At 50.2% G+C, this 21326-nt stretch overlaps 2 protein-coding genes across 2 annotated transcripts; both read right to left on the reverse strand.

The window, feature by feature from the left end:
* Window positions 1–1528: 1528 nt before the first annotated feature.
* On the reverse strand, window positions 1529–3947 carry LOC34624301 (60S ribosomal protein L3). Its single transcript, XM_026337143.1, has 4 exons — window positions 3863–3947; window positions 3370–3480; window positions 2595–2968; window positions 1529–2152 (listed from the first exon to the last, which is right to left on the reverse strand). Exons 1-4 carry the CDS (start codon window positions 3945–3947, stop codon window positions 1529–1531), a joined length of 1194 nt encoding a protein of 397 aa, XP_026192928.1.
* Window positions 3948–16456: 12509 nt separating this feature from the next.
* Window positions 16457–20852, reverse strand: LOC34620449. Its single transcript, XM_026337144.1, has 8 exons — window positions 20772–20852; window positions 19889–20675; window positions 19289–19629; window positions 19009–19101; window positions 18024–18156; window positions 17562–17895; window positions 16734–17348; window positions 16457–16580 (listed from the first exon to the last, which is right to left on the reverse strand). Exons 1-8 carry the CDS (start codon window positions 20850–20852, stop codon window positions 16457–16459), a joined length of 2508 nt encoding a protein of 835 aa, XP_026192929.1.
* Window positions 20853–21326: the final 474 nt, after the last annotated feature.

A 21326-nucleotide genomic window follows, 5' to 3' on the forward strand; every position in this document is an offset into this window, starting at 1 on the left:
CCTTTGCATTTCAACTTCGGTAGATGTCCCGCTAGCGTGCAACTTCAAGAGTAACACTTCCATGGTTTTTCTCAGGCTCAGCCCCGCATAAGCGAGTCAGGAATTCGAAATAAACGAAACCAGTAACCCAAGACTAGGAATATGGAAGCCTGCATCGAGGAGCAAAACTCAACCCGATCCATTTGTTGTAGGGCGCTGCTGTTTTCAAATATACACCATCTGGTTCCGAGGAGCCTTGGATGCTTGTAGACAGCAGACAGGTCGCAGCAGCGCCAAAGCGCGCATTTGAACCCAGCGCCCGCACGCTAGCGTACCTTTTAAAGACAACGCCTGTGAACTAGGAAGCATTCCCATCGCAACCGGCAATCAGATGGTGATGCATGGTATCCTTGAACATCGTCACTATTACTCGGACGAATGGGTGTTACAGGAAATTCTCATCAAGATGCCGGCTGCATACAGTAAAGGGGGCTCTTGCAGTTGCGCACAGTCATGGATACTCACTCAACTAAAAGCCTGCCACATGGGATACAGGAACATACACAGGGATATTAGGTGGCACAACACTAAAGATGGTGAAGTGATACTTCCATGGTTTTTCTCAGGCTCAGCCCCGCATAAGCGGGTCAGGATTCGAAATAAACGAAACCAGTAACCCAAGACTAGGAATATGGAAGCCTGCATCGAGGAGCAAAACTCAACCCGATCCATTTGTTGTAGGGCGCTGCTGTTTTCAAATATACACCATCTGGTTCCGAGGAGCCTTGGATGCTTGTAGACAGCAGACAGGTCGCAGCAGCGCCAAAGCGTGCATTTGAACCCAGCACCCAAAAACGAGAAGATGACTAAACACACAATAAGGGTGTTTTAAACACGTGGGCACCTAAACATATGGCAAGGAATGACACATTCTCTACAGGATGCATCTAGGACAACATAGTACGACACAAACCAGAGACGCCATAGAGCAGATGATACTTCCATGGTTTTTCTCAGGCTCAGCCCCGCATAAGCGAGTCAGGATTCGAAATAAACGAAACCAGTAACCCAAGACTAGGAATATGGAAGCCTGCATCGAGGAGCAAAACTCAACCCGATCCATTTGTTGTAGGGTGCTGCTGTTTTCAAATATACACCATCTGGTTCCGAGGAGGAGCCTTGGGTGCTTGTAGACAGCAGACGGGTCGCAGCAGCGCCAAAGCGCGCATTTGAACCCAGCACCCACGATAAACGTCGCCAAAAGTAATGGAAGTCCTCATTTAGCCGATATGCAGCAGAAAGTCGTGGGCACACTTAAAGTGTAAAGGCTTGATTGCGTTTAATTCGAAAGTTCGTAGTTTCCGGCAAAGCCTTTTCCTGCTACTAAGCGCGAAAGGTAGACAATATAGGGCATCGACGCCACACTGCAAGTATGCCAAAATGCAAACTTGCAGAAAGCTTCAATGCATCTGCATCTACCGCATTCACGAAACAGGGAAGCACCAACATTACGGAACACAATCTCGACCTAAGTCACGGGTCTGCGATACTAATGCTTGATTTGGCCTTGCCTCGCTGACGAAGCGGCATTCTTCTTGAGTATTCCATAAAACTTAGCCTTTTCCTCAGATGTTTGGAAGCGCCCATGACCCCACTTGGAAGACGTGTCGATGAATTTCAGATTGATGGTTTCAAGAGCCCTGCGCGAAGTACGCGGCACGAGAGTCTTCCTCAGAGTAATAGGCCTCTTCTTGCTCCCAACAATGCATCCCTTAATCATGATGAAGTCGTTCTTAACTTCGCCGTAATGTGGGAAACCACCCATGGGTGTGATCCTCTTCTCGGTGATATCAGCATCAGTGGAGCCATTGCGCGGGTCAGCGCCACTACCAATCCTGTAGACCTTCTTGTTCAGTTCTGTCCTGTGGAAGTAACCCTTCTGACCGTGGCGAGGCACCTGGAACTGCACACGGGCTGGATGCCAGGCACCAATGCAAGCGACCTTCCTCAGCCCTCTGTGCGTCTTGCGAGGCAGACGAGTTACCCCGAAACGAGACACAACGCCCTTTACTCCATGACCTTTTGTCACGCCGATCACGTCCAGCATTTCGTTCTGTTCGAAAACGGCGCTGACGGAAACCGGAGACTCGAACATTCTGGTCACGAAGTCGACCTGTGAAAAGGGGGATAGCAGAATTTTCCATGGCATAAGGTCAACACACATGAATTGCGAAGCACCGAGTTACAATAATGAAAAGGGACGGGCCGCGACACCACAGCTCAGTTTCACGATACAGCCAAGTCATCAGGCAGTTTACTCGATTAGAAATAGGAGCAGTAGTGAAAGACGCATATTCAAACATGACGATGCTCCCACCATATCCGCTAGGGGAGCATGAAGCATTTCAGAAGAAAACACGAGTTCCTTATTGTCATCGTCTGTAATTCCATGGGTTCGTTCAATATAAAAAGCATCCTCTAGAAACAAAGCCGATGAGGACTACGAAAGCTTAGAGGCTCCATCGACGGAAACAACGCTACAGTCTATCCACATGACATCAGAGCACGGCTTCGCCGGACCAAACGTTCGTCTACAACCCATGCCGGCTGCCCACCTTTTCACAAACGGATCCTCCATTCACTTGGATTTCCATGATGTGAGCCTTCTTGAGACCGACGGGAGTCTTGTTAGGCTGTGTGTGGCAGATGGCCCTGACAACTGAGCACCGTTTCTTGATCGTTGCAATCTCCTCGCACATTTTGTTGTTTTCAGGATAGCGTTTTGCATAACGGGTAAAGGCTTTCTTCTTGCTCTTGTACCAGTTCTTATAGAAGCGCCTCCTGCATTCCTCGGAGAGGTGAGCAGCCCAAACCGTTGAAAGAGCGCGCAGCCCGCGAGGCGTTTCGATATAGCCGACAACACCAACACACATCATTGGCGGAGTCTCGACGATGGTCACGGCCTCGACAACTTCCTTCTTGTGTAGCTCTGAACAAAAATAAACAATCGAAAACAACGGAATAAGAGAACAGGCGCGATAGGTATACAAGAACTACTGAGAGGCCAAGTTCAGAAAACAGATGACACTTCCATGGTTTTTCTCAGGCTCAGCCCCGCATAAGCGGGTCAGGATTCGAAATAAACGAAACCAGTAACCCAAGACTAGGAATATGGAAGCCTGCATCGAGGAGCAAAACTCAACCCGATCCATTTGTTGTAGGGCGCTGCTGTTTTCAAATATACACCATCTGGTTCCGAGGAGGAGCCTTGGGTGCTTGTAGACAGCAGACGGGTCGCAGCAGCGCAAAAGCGCGCATTTGAACCCAGCGCCCGGGTAAAAGGCACTAGTCCTGCAATGCAATTAAGTATTAGATCGGGAAATGGCTTACTAGATCCTGGGCGCTCAACCTCCCGAACAATGTGCGTCATGCCGGCCTTGTAGCCCATGAAGGCAGTAAGATGAGGAGGCTTGGAAGCGTCATCTTTGGGGAAAGCCTTTACTGAAGAGAAAAACAAGGGTCCATCACAGTACAAACGAATTTCTACCGCCGTATCCACGATGAGCAACATTCACCGGTACGATCGTGAGGGAAGGGCAACATCGCCAATTAGACTATCACTTCCTCCAAAGGTCAATTAATCCGCAACAGATCCTCAAATATTTTTAAATGGGCATTCACGTGGCATGCAAGGAGAAGGAAGAAAAAAGATCAGTTTCCGAGTTCCACATCTGCTGGCAATTTCCGCACCGCTGTCCAAGCTAACCGGAAATTCAGACCATTGCAGAAAAACTATGCATAAAAAGACCAAACGAAGCGCATACAAGGGCACAATAAATCACGATCCCGTGAAAAAATGGGACAATGTTGGTGTAAGCCTTACCCTTTCCCCTATGCCTGCGGCAGCGCTTCCGAGGAGCGAACCCCAGTGAGCCGTGGCGGGGGCGTTCAAACTTCCTGTGAGACATTTTGATGAACGGAGAATAATGACACACCGCAAAATGCCACAGCACTTCCCCCTTTGAACCGCAGAGGCAGCTGTTTTGGCATCAGTGGGGAGAGCGGGGAGGCTGCAAATGGCGGGGACCCCCACAGCCCCAATGCAACAATGGAAAAAGTGGCTGCATGCACCAATCGGTAGGAAAATGACACAGCCCGCTGTCTCAATGCGGTCAGTATTGTGCTCACTCCGTGCCTTCCTACAACTCCTTTCCAGGCGTTGTCTCGGGGAGGTCTTGGTAGCTTGTAGGTGAGCTGAACATGAGCTGGAAATTTGTCGGCTACTTTTTTTCCGGTTGTGACTTAAATGCCGCACAAACTGGTTGCTAATTTATACCCAGACAATTATGTTTCTAGCATATCTAAGCCTTTTTTCTGTGTGCTACTGAGCTTTGGAGGGGAGAGCATAGGCAACCTATTCCTGTAGTCTTCATCCCGGTCTCAGGCTGCTGCTGCGGGCTGAGCTACGCTTACACAGATTTTTCTGTGGTCATAACAATAAGTAAAGATTGAAAAGAATTGGGTAATTGATTATCTGGTCACCGTATCGATCAGAGAGTAGCGTTGGCTCCATTCAAGGAGACGGCATCCGGTGTGCGTGCGCGGCAAATGCGATGTGCATCTAGCTGTGAATGCAGGGAGCGTTTCAAGGGTGCAGCTATGAGTACCCTAGATTTCTCTTTGCCTTGATGTAAGGAGCACTGTAGGGCGTGGGCAAGGAAAGAAGAAAGCTCTTGAGGAACTTGCTCTAACTCTCAATCAAATAGTTTCTGTAAGGAGATACATACTTTGAGATACACTACAACCTTAGCACGAAATTCCGGAGTGGTTTTTCAAAAGGTGATCGTTCGTTCCATCCTTTTGGCTTCTTTTTATGGGGGTAGAAGGACTTTCGGGCGGCAAGTTGCCGCACCTTTTCAACATTCCAAGCATTCACATATAGTTGCATTTAGCATCTAGCGCCCCCACACACATTGTGTTTTCGTGTGCCGAGCTGACAGGACCATACAAAAAACAGGCTATGCCAACAGACAAACCAATAAGAAATTTTTCGTGACTCATAGTTCATTATGACCGATGTAGTGGAAGAAATGCCGAAGTGGAGCTTCCCCTCCGACATCTTCCCTTACTTTCGAAAAGCGCACCCTGCTGTTCCATAAGGTCAAGAGTAACTGCTGCACGACACGCAAAGAGTTCCTGTCCTATCGCCAATGTCCAGGCAGGCAGGAACGCTAAAATTTTGCGTAGGAGATATGCCAAGCTGTGCATCGAGCGCTATAGTTCGACGGGGAAAAGGCGCACACACACATTAGCCATCAACGAACAGGGGATCAAGCCGACACAACCGCGGTGGCGCAGTGACTCTCTTCCGTCCAAGCACTGGGACTTTTGTGTCTCCTGCTACGAGGGAACAGAAGTCAAGCAAGCTGCGCAGCGCAGGGGGAATCAAAATTCACACTAGTTCAGCCGTGACCACGCTCCTCATATAACAGTGTCTGCACGCAAATATAGCCGGCGCATGCAGCAGAGACTACTTTGAAAGCCCCATAAGTTGCATAAGGAAGAATGTAGACACAGCTTGCCTGAGTGTCCTTGCGCCGTAAGTCGTTGGTATAGAACACCGTCTAAATAAGAAGCGGCATTTTTCCAACAAAACCCATGATGAAGGAAGCTGTTTCAGGCAAATTGTAGGCGGGAGTACAAGTATTAAATGGACCTTAAAGCCTTCGTCTATGGCGACCAGCGTTCATGACCCCAGAGAGCCGCAAACCCACTCAGTGGCAACAGAGCCCGTAAATAGCCGTCCATTAGCCAATAAGGTTGACATTATCCTCCTGCTTACTAAAGCCTCCAATCTGGTGCATTCTCGGTGCTTAATATTCTCTGAATCCAACACTTTCCTCTTTCCCCACCGATCCTCCGCCTCCACACTGGTCATTTCCGTGCGTAGCGAAGTCCGCAACTACAGAGCTTTAAATCTTTTGTAGGAAATCATACAGTACATTCGCCTGCACAGGCCTGCTGCACTACAAAAGTCTTTGTTGCTGAGGGTGGCTGGTGATGCCGGACCTCCAGGTTTAGGCCCGAACTAGAAAGGGGCTCCCTCGTGTGGATCAGAGATGGTGAATAGCAAACAGTAAACGAATCTACTGTTGTCTTGAAAGCTCATCCAGCGCACGAAAGCAGCTACAGCCAAGCAGCTGCATTTTTGTAAGCACAGAGTCGCGCCTTAAAGAGTGCAGCTAGTGCGCTCTGAGTGCCCGTGTGCGTCAGGGCTGTCCACAGTTGTCATCTCATCGTTATTCAGGCACGCTAGAGCGCACTTACGAAGTTCCAATCCCAGATCATAATAATATCCTTAGGGGATTTCGGGAGCTTCTAGGAATGTGTTGAGAATGGGTGCACGACTTCCTGAGCTACGACAGGACTAGAGCAACCGATGAAACGCATATATTTTGCTGAGTCTGTCGGCCAAGCAATAGATTTTATCCTGTCTCTTGGCCTCGTGTAGTTCAAGAATAGCGTCTTTGGTCAGTCCAAATGCTCTTAGAAGCCGCAGAGCTTTGAAAAGTGCCATATTTAGGAGAGTTGGGCAGCTTTACTTGCTGACAAACTGGGCACCTTGGTGACTACTCTGCTGCACAGGAACGCATCCTAGGCTACCCGAAAGAGCGTGAGCAGTCTTCGGCCGTAATGTGAATACCACCCTGGCGTTTCGGAAACATAATTTCGTGATTTGGGCCGAAGAACAGTGCTGAAAGAAGTGGCGGTGTGCAAGTGACTGAGCTCCAGCTTTGTTTTAGGCCACAGCACGCTAGTACGAGTCGTGCTTCACCCTTTTGCCATTCTGGAAGTTGGGAGTAAATGCAGATGCATGTGTGTCAATTGTGTCAAGGGGACGCAGTGTTTTTAGCTTTAAATATATACACATAAAAGTGGTTGTGTTGAACAATAGAGGACCGCTCAGGCTGCTTGAGAGTGCATTGGCCAGCAAGTTGGTGGTGACCTTCAGAAGCTTCACTGTGAAGTTGTATACCAGGAGGCGCCCAAGCGACTGAGCCAGGCTAAAGCCATCAGAGTCCTGGAAGCTCTTTGAAAACGTCAGATAGGGGCAAAGGCCGGTTTGGACAGTAAAAGAATCCCAGAGAACAGAGATCGGCAGTTTCTCACGCCCCGAACACCGCATAGAGTTCCTTCTACGCACTGGATGCCGCTGCTCGGTTGCGGTAGAGCGGAGAAAAATGAAAAGTAGCAAGGTGATGCGTTGCAGAATCTGAGTCGTGTTGGGAGGGAATAACATTTACAGCTGCGTCAATGGCATCTGTTCGAAGAAATAAAACAAACCAGCGACCAGGCCGCGCTGCTTCCGGGTGGTTGTACGGTGGCAGAACGGCGTGGTGCGGCGTCAGCCTCGTTTCTCCAGGTCACAGACTGCACTTTTTAAAGCAGATGACAAAGAAAGCCAGCGCTTCAGGAAGGAACTGAATTTCGGTAAAATGACGAAGTCCATAGAACTCCACCGCGCAAAGGTTAGGCCTTGAAGGTTAACTTTGTACTAGTTCTGGCTCGATTCCTGCAGCCGATTTACGAAGCCCTAGATGCACAGCGGTCTAACATTAACAAGCTTTTGAATGTCTATACATTCGATGTTTGCCTCGAGGCAGCTGACGAGCACGTCGTAGGTGATTAGTGTGCTTGTAACGCTTTGTGTAAAGACCCAGACGTCATTCGTGTAGAGAGGATACTCACCCAGCGCTCCCTCATTGGCCCATTGAAACCCCTTAAACCTGTTGTTTACTTTGGCTGAAGGATTAAAAAGTCCAAGCAGCATACAGGTATACTCGAATTTGCGAGTGCGAATGTGGAACGCCATTTTGTGGCGTTTAATCGCAGTAAATCTGAATTCGTAAGAGGGCACCTTGGATTCCGAGTGAGAGATAAACTGTTTTGCATCTAGTTTGTTAAGAACGTCGCCAATGTGAGTCATCCGGGAGCTTCGCTGTAGAGTTAATTTGTTGAGGGGCTTCACTACGACGCACATGCGCCGTCTGTCGTCCTTCTGGCACCGCCACCGGGTTACGGCCTGAAGGCCCTGGTCGATTCATGCAGCTTGTTCTCCTTCCGCACATTAGTTGCCTGCCACTTAAGCTCTTCTCTATGCTGTGGGGGATGCCGATTTCATAGAGCATAGCTTGGACCTGACGTGGGGATCAGCTCAATACGGCGCGCTGGACTACCAGCAGTTGGCTGGGTGCTGGCAGCTCGTCTTTACTCAGTACATGCATGAACTCCTTAATATTTTTTGACTCTTACTATTGCTCAACAAACACTCAATTTGAGTACTAAGTAAAGAACCTGATGCAGAGTAAGACATGATGCATCCTCAGAACAGACATTTTACTGCTTTGCTGAGCCACCGTAAAAGACGCTTCCTCACCTTGTTGAGCACCAACTCCTACTTTGCTTACCATAAAGAAATGAGAGCTGCTTAAAAGATCAGCATGTGCAATTTCCTGACGCGTCCTGGCACATGGATTGCTACAATGCGCAGCAGTGAATGCATGAGCCTCTTTCGTTGGATTACCCATGACATACCTAGTACTACGCTTTGCTGCACGGGCCAAACTTCAAAGTCGTGGGCCATGGTTAGAGAGTTCGACTCTAATTTAGAGCGGCACCGACTGCCATAGCCTTGCCAGTATCCGAATTTCGTGACCAAACCCCAATGTAGGGACTGCGCTAAGGAGTGAACAAATAGCAGTTTTGCTCCATCCCGTCGAGTAAGAACCCCACTTCACATCCAGTTTCTAGTAGCTTTAGCAACTCTTGACCATCAACGTGAACTTAAATAAGCGCGGAACTCGGCCAGTCGAGCCCTCAAATGGTGCTCGATCCCCTGAAGATTCTTTCCTGTGCCCTAGCCTACGTGGGGAGATAACCGTTTACCTGGTTTGCCACCTTTGCTTCCAAGCAGCCGACTTTTGCTAGGTTCAGCCCCCCTCCTCAACTTTTTCGGCATTTTGCATGGTCTATATTTCTGTATTATATAGCTCTGCTTTCCCTTAGTAGAAACAGGTACGTTGTGGTGTCAGGGGCTGCCTATAAAGGCAGGTTCTCTTTGAATCTCTTTTCGGCTGCTTTTGACTATAGTGTAAAGCCGACTGACACGGCCCTGACATCCCCAACTTTGGCTTGCTCTCCTTATCCCAAAGACGCAGGTAGTGCACGCATTTGCTTGCAAATCCTAAAGTAGTCTGTCATTTGCGGAAGCCCCGCGAATCGGTTGATTGATCGCGCGGTCGCTGTCCAGCCTGCGATTATCTGACATGGCACTTCGGGTAAACTCGAGATAGAGTACTGCTAAATTAGGTGCTTGTCTAATGTGTGGCTGTTGCGAACCAATGCCTCCCCTTCCTTGGTATAACGGTCTACTGGTAGAGTTTTTCGCCAGCTTTCTCAATTCTTTCAAGGCTTGCTGTCAAGTGATCTCGGCCTGACCTGGAAAGTCAAAGCTTGAAATACGGTTTGAGCTCTAGTAATCGTTGCAAACAGACGACATTCTCTGCTTGAATCGAGTCACCACGTAAGTATTTTTCCTGTCCAAAAAGTCTACCCGGAGGAACACTTGCTTGTTTTCTTTTGAGACAGTCAACTCTTTCCTCTGCCCGTACCTCTTTACGAAGAGGGAGAACTCCAAAGAGGAGCTCATAGCTCTACAGACAATGCTAGTTTACCTAATAGCTTGATGGAAATAGACAGTTGTTGTAGGAAAACCTGACACTTGAGGGCATCTACAGGCACTGGATGAGAGACAAACAAATATAATACGAACCATGAAATGCCACAAGCATTGATCTCCATCTATGGCCTCGCTAGGGTGACAGCTAGCTTCTGACTTAATACAAATCTGGAAAGAAATGATCAAATATATGGCGGGCTAAGCTAGACGAACACTCTCTAGTACACCAATTCTATTAATCTAAGAATTAGTGAATAATTAACAAATTGGTTTGCATTTTCGTAGGCAATATTTATTGCCGTGTACTGTTACGTCAATAGAAGAGGACACAATGTTGTGTGCATGTGTGGTGAAAGCTATGCGCAACTTCTTTGGTAAATGTGCAAAGTGTTTACAGAGTGCAGCAATGCAAACCATAGCTGGCCATATGCTCTCATGTCCGGAGCTCTGAGAGCCGCGAAATAGAAGCACCATCAAGCCTCAATAGCATTCTATCTGTATGATCTCTAGTGCTATGTCTCTCCCTGAAGAGATCTTACACGCAGGAGAAGGAATTTACTGTTTTGAGAGGTACTCATAAGCTTTGTATTAGGTCTTTATTTCCTATAAAACTAGATGTATACCTAAGGGGATTTAGGTGAGAGCAAACAAGCAGGGAAAGATCTAGTTTTTTCTTTGAAGAACACTAAATAAAGTTCTGTTAGGTTTGCTCCTTTCTCTAGAGCTATGTGTCTACCCGAGGAGATATTAGTGGGGAGAAACAAGAAGTCAAAGGAGTTAGCTCCTTTGAGAAACGCTCAATGAGTTGCTGTAATGTCTGTATCGTCTATAGAATCATGTGTTGCCCTGTGGACTACCTAGACGGAGGCGAAGGGCAGGGGAAGAATTTCGGGGTTCCAGAAGCACTGAATAATAATTTTATTATATTTGTATCGTCACTAGAGTTATGTGTCTACCTGAGGAGATGTGAGTGAACGGGAGTGGGAAGGATAACGAGTTTGCCGTTTTGAAAAGTGCTCAACGGCGCTCAGTTTGGTTTTTATTGTGACTAGGCTTGTGTGTCTCCCTGCGGAGATCATACAGGAAGGAAACGTGCATGCGGCGGAGGTTGCTCTTATGCGAGCCACTCATTCATTTTTTATCAGGTCTGTATTGCCATCAGAACTTTTGCCTCTCCGAGGAGATCTGACTGAAATGGGATGGGCAAGGGACGGGCCATTTTGTTCAAGAAAGACTCAGCTGCTTCTCATTAAGTTTGTATTGTCTGTACAGAGCGCGTCTGCGTCTGTTTACGCAGCTTTCAGGCCGAGAAAGTGGCAGAAAAAGCAGCTTTTCGTTTTGAGAAATACTCAGTAGCGTTCTATTAAACCTTTTACTGCATCAAGACACTTGTGTCTTCATAGAAAGACCTTAGATGGAATGGACGGGCAGTGGGAGGAGTTAGCTGTTTCGAGCAAGAACGAATAACATTCTAGTACGCTTGCAGCTTCTCTGGTGTCGTGACTTGCCCTATGGAGATCTCTGCGAGATGGCAAGGGTAGGGGATAGAGCTAGCTGATCTGCGAAAGGGTCATTAAATCTCCATTACCCTTGTAATGCCTCTAGTGTTTTGAGTCTCCCTACCCAGCGCGTAGAGGGAGGCAACGTGCAGGGTAAGGCGTTAGCTGTTTTTAAAAACATTGAAAAAATATTCTTCTGAGTGTGTGTCGTCTCTAGGGGTTCGAGTATACTTGCGGAGATCTGAGTGAGGTGGGACCAGCAGATGAAGCAGTTGGTTACATTGCGAGATACTCGATGGCCTTCCATTAGGTTTGTATCTTTTTAGGAATTTGTCTCGCTGATGAGCTCTGACGGTACAGGAGGATTTAGCTGCTCTACGAAAAAAAGTCGATGAATTTTCATTACGTTTGTATTGTCTCTAGAGTTATGATCCCCTTGCGGATATCTGAGGTGGAGAAGAGGCAACGGAATAGCGACGCCAAATTGATAATCATTGAACAAATTTCCATTACGCGTAGATTGTCCGGCTTCCTGAGGAGATATGAGAAATAGAGCGTGGGCAGAGGGAGGAGCTAGTTGTTTTTGAGACTCACAATAGCATCTTACACTCCTGTATTGTGATTGAGCTTTTGTCTTTCTGAAGAGAGGAGAGTGGGAGGAGACGTGTAAGGGAAGGAGTTAGCTGATCTGCGAACAAGTCGATAAATTTCCATTATGCTTGTAGTGTCCGTAGGATTATAGGTCTCCCAAACCAGCGCGCAGATGGAGGCAACGGGCAGGGGAAGGTGTTGGCTCGTTTGAGAAACATTAAATCTTATTGCATTAAGTGTGTTCTGTCTCTAGAGGTACGGGTATCGTTGCAGAGATCTGAGTGAGAGACAGAGGGTGGAGGAAGGAGTCGCTTGTTTTGCGAGACACTCAATACCATTTTCTCAGGTTTGTATTGTGCGTAGAGATTTTGTCTGTCTGAAGAGGTTTGAGTGAGGGACGACGGGTAGAGAAGAGTCAGCTGTTTTTCGCGACACTCAAAAACTTCCCACAATGCTTGTATTGTATCAATAAGTATAAGTCCTGAACAAGCACTTGGATGGAGGGAACGGGCGGGGGAAGGAGTTCGGTGTTTTGGAAAACAGTGAATGACACTCTACTAAGCTTGTATTGTCTTTGAAGCTATGTGTTTCATGTTGCAGATCTGAGTGGTGTGGGTCGAGGAGAAGGAGCTGGGTGCTTTGCGAGAAAAAGCTCGACATCATTTGAGCGGGCTTGTATTGTGCGTAGAGCTTTTGCCGTTTGACGAGTTCTGAGTGAGTGAGAGCGCACGAGCAGGAAAATGACTTATTTGCTCCGCGGAGCACTCCACAAATTTTCACCTAGTTTGTGTGGCCTCTAGAGTGATGCGTGTCTCAGTGAAAGGAACGCATCTTAAGAAACCTTGGAGGTGAGAAAATGAGCTGTTTGTGGTTTACTCAATAGATCCTGATGAGTGTGTGTTGTCAAAAGGGTGATGTGTGCCACTCCGAGGAGGTCCGAGTGATCGGGGAAGGGCAGGAAAAGGGGCTAGGTGCTTGAAAAGACGCTTGAAATAGCCATCCACTAGGTTTGTATCGGCTTTTGAGATATCGGTTTCCCAACAGGCAGCTGTCATGGAGGCTGGGCAGTGGAAGGAGTTGGGTGTCTTGCAAAATGCTCAGTGGCTCTCGGTTGAGTATGCGTTGTATCTAGCGTTATTTGTCTCCGAGGAAACGACAAGGAGAAGAATTTGTCTGTTGGGAAGGAGACTGCGCAATGTTTCAGCAAGCTTACTTTGCATTAGGATTTGCGTCTCTGGATGAGGAGACGCTGGACTTTGGGGTGCCCTACGGTCCCCTGGCTAGACGCGCGAAGTACAGCGCCTGCGCGACAGTTGCGTGTGGGTACCGCTCTGAAGGCTTTCGAGAAAAGTTATTTTAAAATCAAAAAACGGCCTAGAACATTGAAACCGCCCTTTACTGCCGCATTTCCGCTTCCGCTGCGTGCGGTGAGGAGCAGCGGAAGCGGGAACCCTGCACCAGCAGGTTGCACACACACATCTGCGGTAAAAGTCGTACCCCACACTTACCTACCAGCGACGAGGCAATTAAATACATAAAAAGAGACTTGGCGCTGCATTTGCTGCAGTTTGTACACCCGCTTTTGCTGTAGGTGCTGTACGGGATTCCAAGGGCTCGAGCAGCACTCGCGGTGCAGCCGGGTGCACATCACAAAACAATTCCTGCTGGTGGTCCGCTGTCCTTTCCCTACTCGTTTTGAGAGCCGTGTTGGACACGCATCCCCTTGTCACTTACACTTTTCTTGCGTCTGGATGTCACTTTGCATTTTGGAGACAGTCCGACTCATCGGGAGCCCTTTCAAAACTAGTCACTAGACAACCTAAATTTGAAACACACAAACTTCAACGGTTTCCTGGAGTTCCACCCTCCCCAGCAACAAAAAATCGGGCACTTCATTTGGTTCGATTCTCCTTTGTCTTTTGTTTCGGTCTCTTGCTTCTGCTCTGTCTCGTCGTATATGCGAGGTCTCCTCCTTTGTCTTCCAGTCTCTTCTCCAAAAATCCGTGATGGCGTCTTTCTCTGCTGCTGTTCCTGCCTTGCGGGGAACGACCCCCCCCCCTCTGAAATTCTTGGGCTTATTTTTGCTCTTTTGCATATCGGCTTCTGTCTCAGTTGTGTCGGCAGCAAAATCAGAGAGTGGAGAGTCTAAGACACCCACTCCTGAAATCGTCCTGCCCGCGTCCACACCGCTGTCGGATGTGCCTATACACTTAAGCACCCCCGTCGTTCACCCACCGCTAACTTCTGGCTCCACTGCTGTGGCTAGGATGGAATTTTCGGGCTCGATAGGGATGTTAGAGGCCACAACTGACTTGGCATGCGCCGAGGCTCAGGCCGGCTTTGTTCTTTGCTGCATACCCGAAAGCATGCGGGAAATGCAAACAGAGAATTCTTCAACATTGAGCAAGACGTTGGAAAGGTGCAAACCCAGAGAGCCCCCCGCCTCCGCCTCTCAAGAAGCTCTTGGCTTGTACACTGCGCAGATGCAGCTGATCGCGGCAACTGCAGTGGCTGCGGCCGACCGGCTACATAGCTCTTTCGTGTCTCTATTGTACGCAACAGAAAATAATCTTTTTACTCCCCATTTCTTCGAACCGATTCGTGGATCTACACTCGAGATTGCGCTTAATGCCCTGGGAGCCCAAGGGAGAGAAGGATTAGACACAGAAGCCTCAGGCACAGAAGCCTCAGACTCAGAGACGCTCGAGGAAAGCACCGGAAACTTCTTGACAAGAGACAGACGCATTGAAGAAGCTGAACTTAATTTAGGAGCTTTGCGCATTGACCATCTTGTGTCGACAGAAGTACCAAGCAATAGCGAGGACGATAAGGTGAAACTGGTGGGATTCGATTACCTGATCACCAGGCTAGGTGAAAGAAGATTATTCAAGGAAAATCCAACGAAGCAACCCAGTGACGAACTACCGATCCCTGACGCTCTTCCGGAGGAAGTCAAGCAGGAGGGGGTCCCTAAGCACCTGGTTGATCGCTTGGCACTGTCCGTATTTTTTTATGATCAAATGCTGATTTATGTGATGGACACAACGGAAAGGCTGGAAAAAGAAATTGCAGGAATTGGTCTAGAGGCCTCTGCAGAAGACGAAGAGGCGAGCGTCGATGCACTCGTCCGCCAGGGAGAGGCTCTCCCTTTTTCAGGGAAGACGGTACCATTCCCCGTGCGGTTGTTCAAGGTAGTGCTCCGTAGGCTTGCGCGAATTCAGGAAGATTTCGTCCTCGGAGCGGATATTTTTGAGAGCTGGGGTAACGTGTGGACAGAAGAGAGCGTCAAGCAGTATTCGAAGAACCTGGAGGAGTTGGAGAAGGCGAGGGCAGAAGTTGTTCTTGCCACCAAGCAGGCTATTTATGAGGATTGGAAGGCAGTGAAAAATTCCCTGTTGCCGAACGCCGAAGAGGAGAACTGGACAGATCTGTTTTCGATTCTGCTCTTCCTTCTGTAAACCGTTTAGCATTTGAGCATTACGCTTTCGGGATCTTGATTCTTTAGTGAGCCGAGGCGAAGGAGCTCCATATCCCTGACCGCGTGGCGTGCTGCTGTCCATGTGGCTTTCCGTGTTGAAGGAACGCCCTCATTTTGCCTTTTGGCTGGCTTTCGCTTGCAAAGGAGTATTGGGCAGAAAAGCCTCTAAAAGGTTGGGAAGGAGCAATGACTGCGGAGAAGGGAAGCGAGGGAAGGGTGGCATATGGACAAGTGGACAGACACACACACAGAATCCTCGCTTAGCTCCAGGCGTTGCCGGCTTGTTTTAGGTGGTGCCTCATCGCCAGGGGGTAAGGCTTCCTCCAGGTTCCTTATTTTTGTCCTTTTGGTCAAGCCCTGATAGGAAGTCTTTACAGGGTGTATGTGCAGAGCGAGCCACGTGGACGTCTAGGGGAGAATGCCTGGCGCAAGCGCGTGTCCAGATACGGATATATGTGTCTACTGTAGACGATAGATATCCCCCTATATATATAGATGCACTTTATTTCGTGCATTCGAATGTGTGCTTTTGCGCCGTTCTTCCCCGTCCGCCGTACAGAGTGCTTGAGCTCTGCTAGAATTTGTGATGGCATAGAGGATCATTTTTGACTTTGTTGACAGACAAGAAGCGCAGGAACCTGAACGTGCCGCCGCATGAGCGCCGTAGATGAGGCTTGGTGCTTCATAAAATCAACACTATGTCTTCTCAAGATCTGTACTTTTGGGTCGACGCGCCCTACTGCGCACTCAGCCTCACTCACATGTACATGGCGCAGGATCTCCGATTTTTGCCAAACGGTAGATCCCACGGTGCAGCTCGCTGCCTTTCGGCCTTTGAGCTTCCCACCCCACGCCATCGCCGCGCGTGTGGGCTCGAAAGTGTGCTACCAACAACCACCCACCGAAGGGACAGTGGTGCAGCAGGCGTAGCGAAAGGGGCCTGATAGAGGCAGCAAGACTAACACGCGGAAAACTATCCAGTTCCCTAGGCGTAGCTCGAGCTCGCAAAGCGGACGATTCCGCTCTCAAGAGACCCCGTGAGGTGGCAGTACACCACTCTGTCCAAGTAACAATTCGGTTCAACGACGGCTCAGCAGGCACGCGCACGATCCATTGAGGTCGATGCATCCGTAGCCTAGCAGCCGCGTAGTCTGCACACTTGGTGCTTCATTAATTGGCGTTACATGTGAAATTGTCTATTTCTTTGGCATTCTCGTCAAGCCGTAGGAAGATGTCTCTGATGAGGGCATCGCTCAAAAGGAGGCCGTGAGGCGGCAACAACACCAAACTGCAGCTAAGCGTGCTCCTGCTGTGGCAGCCATGCCTCTCGAGCGCGTAAAGCAGCCTCGCCACGCGGGAGATCACTCCCTGCTGCTGCGTCTCAAAGGGGTGTATCATCAGCCTGTAATGCTGCGGCGTGTCTGTTTCTTGCAGCTGGAGTTCCTGCCCCTTGAGCTCTGCAAGTAGCGAAGTGTCTACGGCTGCATCGCCGTCAGAAGCGGAGAACGGCGAGCTAGCAGAAATGCCAACCTGAATCTCAGCGACATCAGGACGCTGCAGGAAACTGGATGCTCCCTGCAGAACAGAAGGCAACACTTGCTGCAACAAAAATAATGCCGCTGCTCCATCGGCTCGTGCTGATTCTGTTGGCGCTTTTCCTTTTCCTCCCGTAGCGGCTTCCGCTGCAGCGTCTCCCTCTTCTCTGGCGACGCTGTGACTATCCGCCAGGAGCGCGCAGCATTGCAGCAGCTGCTCGACTGTTGCTGCTGGCTGCTGTCGTAGCATCTCGAAGCTCCGAGCTGCATCGCGTGCAGCTGCTGCTGCGTCTCCTGCAGCTGCCACTTGCGCAGCGGCTCGTGAAAGCGACAGCAGATGCAGCAGATCAATGCCCGCCGAGGTCCTTAGGCCAAGCATCAGCAGCTCCTGCATCCGTGTGTACATCCAACTTGTAAGCCGTGCTGGTTGTGTCTCCGCACCAAGAGTTTGACACCGCGAGTGCCCTCCATGAGGAGGCAACCCCCCCTGGGGGAGCTTCTTGTAGAGGGTCGTGTAAGCCTTCAGGCTGCAGCAGGACAGAGAACGCAGCACAGAAATTTATTATATTGGATGGCTGTAAAGAATGGTTGGAGGAGCAGTGGACAGCTGGGATGCGTCTATCCAGTCGCCAAGGCTGTTGCTTTGCAACACCTTGTATGCTGAACCTCCCCTGCTTCCAGATCACCATGCCATGCTCTACTAAGCACTGTGCTCGTAGATCGTACGGCCTAGCACACACGTTTTTGGGTTTGTTCGTCTCTGGCCTCTAAGGAACGCAGCAGCTCCCATGCCAACACCAAAAACCGTTCCTCCCCTCCAGTACAGCTGAGAGTGTGCGCAACGGTAGCTAGGCAGCAGCTGCTTTTGTGGCAGCAGCTGTGGCTGCTCATCTGGGGTGTCGTGTGCGTCTACGCGGGGTCCGGGTTTGCTGTCTGAAAACGCAACAAAGGCGCATAAAAAGAGCAGAGAAAGAGGAAGGCTGTGAGGTGTACGGAAGAGCTCGTGTGACGCTCCCTTGAAGATCTTGATTCGTGCGGGTTGCTTCATTCCGCGTGCCAATGTGCATGTAATGCCTGCCACCCCTTTTCTGTAGAAAGCTTTAGAAGCAAATTTAGCGTTCGGGCAAATTTGTGTATACACATAAGTGTGTAGTGCAAATGGCATCTAGCGCGCATGCATACGACGTTGCTTCTTTCTGTACCGGGCAAACGTTGCAGTGAATGAGGTGGACAGACAAGCCAATTGCTCAATTCCTTGCCAGTTCGCAGTTGAGCATATTTGGTACAGTAGACAGTATTTAAGTGTAGCTTAGCCTCCAACTGGAGTGCGTGTATCTACATATGCATGAACACGGGCAGGTGTACAAAGTTGACTGAACGGCACTTCACACGACTGCCGTCCCTTCACAGTGCTCCTGCACAGCTTGTGTAGACAAGGCACGGAGAAGAGACACATCCTGGAATCCTGGGGTCAGCCCACATACACCTCGTGAATGGAAGCGCGCCTAAGCGCGTTTCCTTGTCGCTAGAAGCATTCGCGGAGGAAATGAACTCGGTCGGTTTTGCATGCACGTAGAAGCCCGTAGAGCGACATGCGGGAGTCCGAATGCCATTACTTAACATATACGTATACATATACATATATATATATATACTTATGCACAGGTATATGCATGTGTTGAGATGGCTGTATTGCTAAAGGCACCTAAAAGAACGCAGGTATGCCTGCCGAGGATCTGTAAACGAAGTACAAATTTCTGGATTCGAATGCAGCGCGTCGAGGCGCACTTTTATGGTGGCTGGACGAACATCAAGTCATATATGCGCAACACGGCAGTGTGCCGCGGCAAGCATACTGCAAGAAAGCAGCCCTCCCTAGATTGTGAACCAGCCAGTATACAATCAGGTGAAGAATGGGATTGGAGAGAGGAAGGGACGCGCGCGCATGTGCGTTGCGGCAGTTCTTACAGGGGGTGTGCGAACACTGCAAAGCGAAGGAAGACACCTCGTAGTGCTCGTAGCCGCGATCCATCAAGTACCTTCGAATGCACGCACCACAGTCTCCAGTACAACGAGATCTACACTCAGACGTCAAGGAGTGCGTGAGCGTATGACGACTCAGAAGGCATCGCTGCGAAAAAAGTAGCCTCCTTGTGGAGTTTAGCCTCAAGCACCCCATAGTCACGCTGACTGCGATGCGGCCGCTAGAGCAGAAGCGGATTGCGCGACTGAAGGGAGTCCTTTGGGAGGCTTTCTATAGAATCTCGACCCTTCATCAAGCTGCAGCGAAACAAGCGAGGGAGACAACACATGGAGACTCAGCCTGAAGGTGCTCTTCCTCCTGCTGCTGCCTCAACGAGCGCTGCGTGCTTTCAGGAGACTTATGTCTGCTGCTTCTTCTACGTAAACGTGCTAGCAGGCTTTGAATTGTGAGGTTGCGCCGCTCTTGTAGCTGCGACGGCCACACCTGGAGTTCGTAGAGCGAAATATGGCCTACGTGGAGGCGGCTTAGAAACTGCAGCTCGCGCAGCAGCTGCTGCTGCGTCTGTACAGACCAAATGAGGTCTACTGAGGTTTTGTGCAGGAGGTTGAACGACTTCAGCAGTCGAAGGGCACGCAGACTGTCGAGAGCGTGGCTGGCTTGCCCATTCTTCTTGTTGCTGGTGCTGCCTTCTCTGCTGCCGCCGCAGTTTGCTGGAAGTCTGCCCAGTACCTGAAGCGTCGGCTCGTGGAGTGTCTGTACACCCAGAGAGAAACGCGTGACACCCGCCGACAAATACGCAGACAGCCGCGCTGCGTCGAGTGTGCCTGCGAAATTGCAGCACCAAAATACGGCGGAGACAACAGAGGCAGCACGTGCAGCCCGCAAGCCAATGTATCCACCCAAGCGAAAGCAGGAAAAATTCAACAGGAGGCTCATCCTGCCGCATCCCTGATTTCATTGCAAATCGCGACGCTGCTGCGCAACATTGCAAGCGTCAGCCCCCTTCGTCTTCACTGCTCGAGGAGCGGCAGGAGGGGTTCCCAGGTGCGTACAGACGCAGAAAGGCGATCCTCTCGTGCCTACCTGGATAGATTTCAATAGATACCTCTGGCTCTTCTGCGCATGGCTGCGATTGGATATACTGCGTTCGGGAATGGCATCGAGGCTGCTTTCGCTGCTGGAGGGCTTCCCGCAGCAGGTGCTGCTGCTGCAACACTTGCAGCAAGTCTTTCTCGAAGAGCTTGATGCGCTGGAGAAGCTGCTGCAGCATATCTGGAGGCATCAAAGACGGTGTGCCTCCCCCAAAATACACGCTTCGCAGCAGCCGCGTGGCTGGTGCTGCAGCTGCTGTACGTCCTTGTGCGTGTGGAGCCTCTACTTGGGGGTCGGGGAGGCGGAAGATTGCTCTGCTGCTGCTGCTGCTTCTGCTTGTCGTATTGAGAGCGACGATTGGAAGAAGTGCAGGCAGCATGGTCTCCTGCAAATCCGTGATCAGTGGTGGCGAAGGAGGCATCTCCGTCAGTGAGCCCCCTGACTGTGGCTTCTGCCCTTGCTGCCTTCGCAGTTGTTGCTGCAGCTGCTGCACGACGCGTTTGTGAGGCAGCAGGAAAGCCTCGAACTCAGACTGCATTTCTTGCAGAAGCAGGGGGAGGTATGCTGCTGCGGCTGCTCCGGCTGCCTCATTGCTGCTGTTGGGGAGAAGCGCAATGGGAAATGCGCAGAAATGACAGCGGCGTAAACAAAACGGGAAGTGTACATACACCCCAAACTCGTGGGTGCTGTCGAACTCCACCAGGACCTTGTTGTTGTTGCTGCTGCTATTGCTGCTGCTATTGCTGCTGCTATTGCTGCTGCTATTGCTTCTGCTTTCCGCGGTGCATGCTACCGCTTCTTGCGCAGCTCTTAAGGGCCTGTGCTGCGGCAGCTGCTCTTGCCGCAAGTAGACCCCATACCGCGCATGCAGCGCCTTACGCATGTAAGGTCCCCCCGCTTCCGCCAGCGCAGCAGTCGATGTTGCTGCTGCTGTCGCCGCTGCTGGTTGTCGCATTGCTTTGAACGCTGCGCATGTGGAGGCTGCAGAGGGCTCCACTGCTTCACGCCACTCGTGCGGCTGCAGATGCCTACGAGGGCGGCTGAAGGCCAAGCACTCTGCATGCGCGCGCCTTCTGCAGCATCCTGCAACACTCTTCAGGAGGGAAGGCATCAGGGCAGAGGGTCGCACAAGCAGGGGCGACTTCGCGCACAAAAAGGCAAGGAGCAGGAGGAGGAGCCACGCGCAAAACGAACGAGGCTGCCGCATTCGCGGGAAGGGGAGCCCTCAAAGGGAGCCAAAAATACTACCCACTCGAGAAAAGAGGAGGCCGTTGCACGAGGCTTGGAGGTTCCCAGTGTCTCGCAAAAATCCTGTGTAGCGACACCCCAGCGCCGGAAGCCTCGCTAACCCCCAGCGACGAGCAGCAGCAGGGGATGCGGTGTGGTTTCAAAGTTGTGAGGTGCACTACACATTCGCGAGAGGACTTGA

This window comes from Cyclospora cayetanensis, unplaced genomic scaffold, assembly GCF_002999335.1.
Source record: "Cyclospora cayetanensis isolate NF1_C8 unplaced genomic scaffold, CcayRef3 CcayRef3_contig_167, whole genome shotgun sequence".
In the NCBI taxonomy this organism is placed as follows: domain Eukaryota; phylum Apicomplexa; class Conoidasida; order Eucoccidiorida; family Eimeriidae; genus Cyclospora; species Cyclospora cayetanensis.

Bases quoted from the DNA above. Each gene is read 5' to 3' on its own strand.
- LOC34624301 (XM_026337143.1), bottom strand. From the start codon at position 3,947: ATGTCTCACAGGAAGTTTGAACGCCCCCGCCACGGCTCACTGGGGTTC. The intron at 3,481-3,862 runs GTAAGGCTTACA...TTTTCTCTTCAG, and splicing joins CCGCAGGCATAGGGGAAAGG to TAAAGGCTTTCCCCAAAGAT. The intron at 2,969-3,369 runs GTAAGCCATTTC...ATTTTTGTTCAG, and splicing joins GGTTGAGCGCCCAGGATCTA to AGCTACACAAGAAGGAAGTT.
- LOC34620449 (XM_026337144.1), bottom strand. From the start codon at position 20,852: ATGCGACAACCAGCAGCGGCGACAGCAGCAGCAACATCGACTGCTGCG. The intron at 19,630-19,888 runs GTAGGCACGAGA...GCAATTTCGCAG, and splicing joins ATCTATTGAAATCTATCCAG to GCACACTCGACGCAGCGCGG. The intron at 19,102-19,288 runs GTGTGGCCGTCG...GTTTCGCTGCAG, and splicing joins TTTCGCTCTACGAACTCCAG to CTTGATGAAGGGTCGAGATT.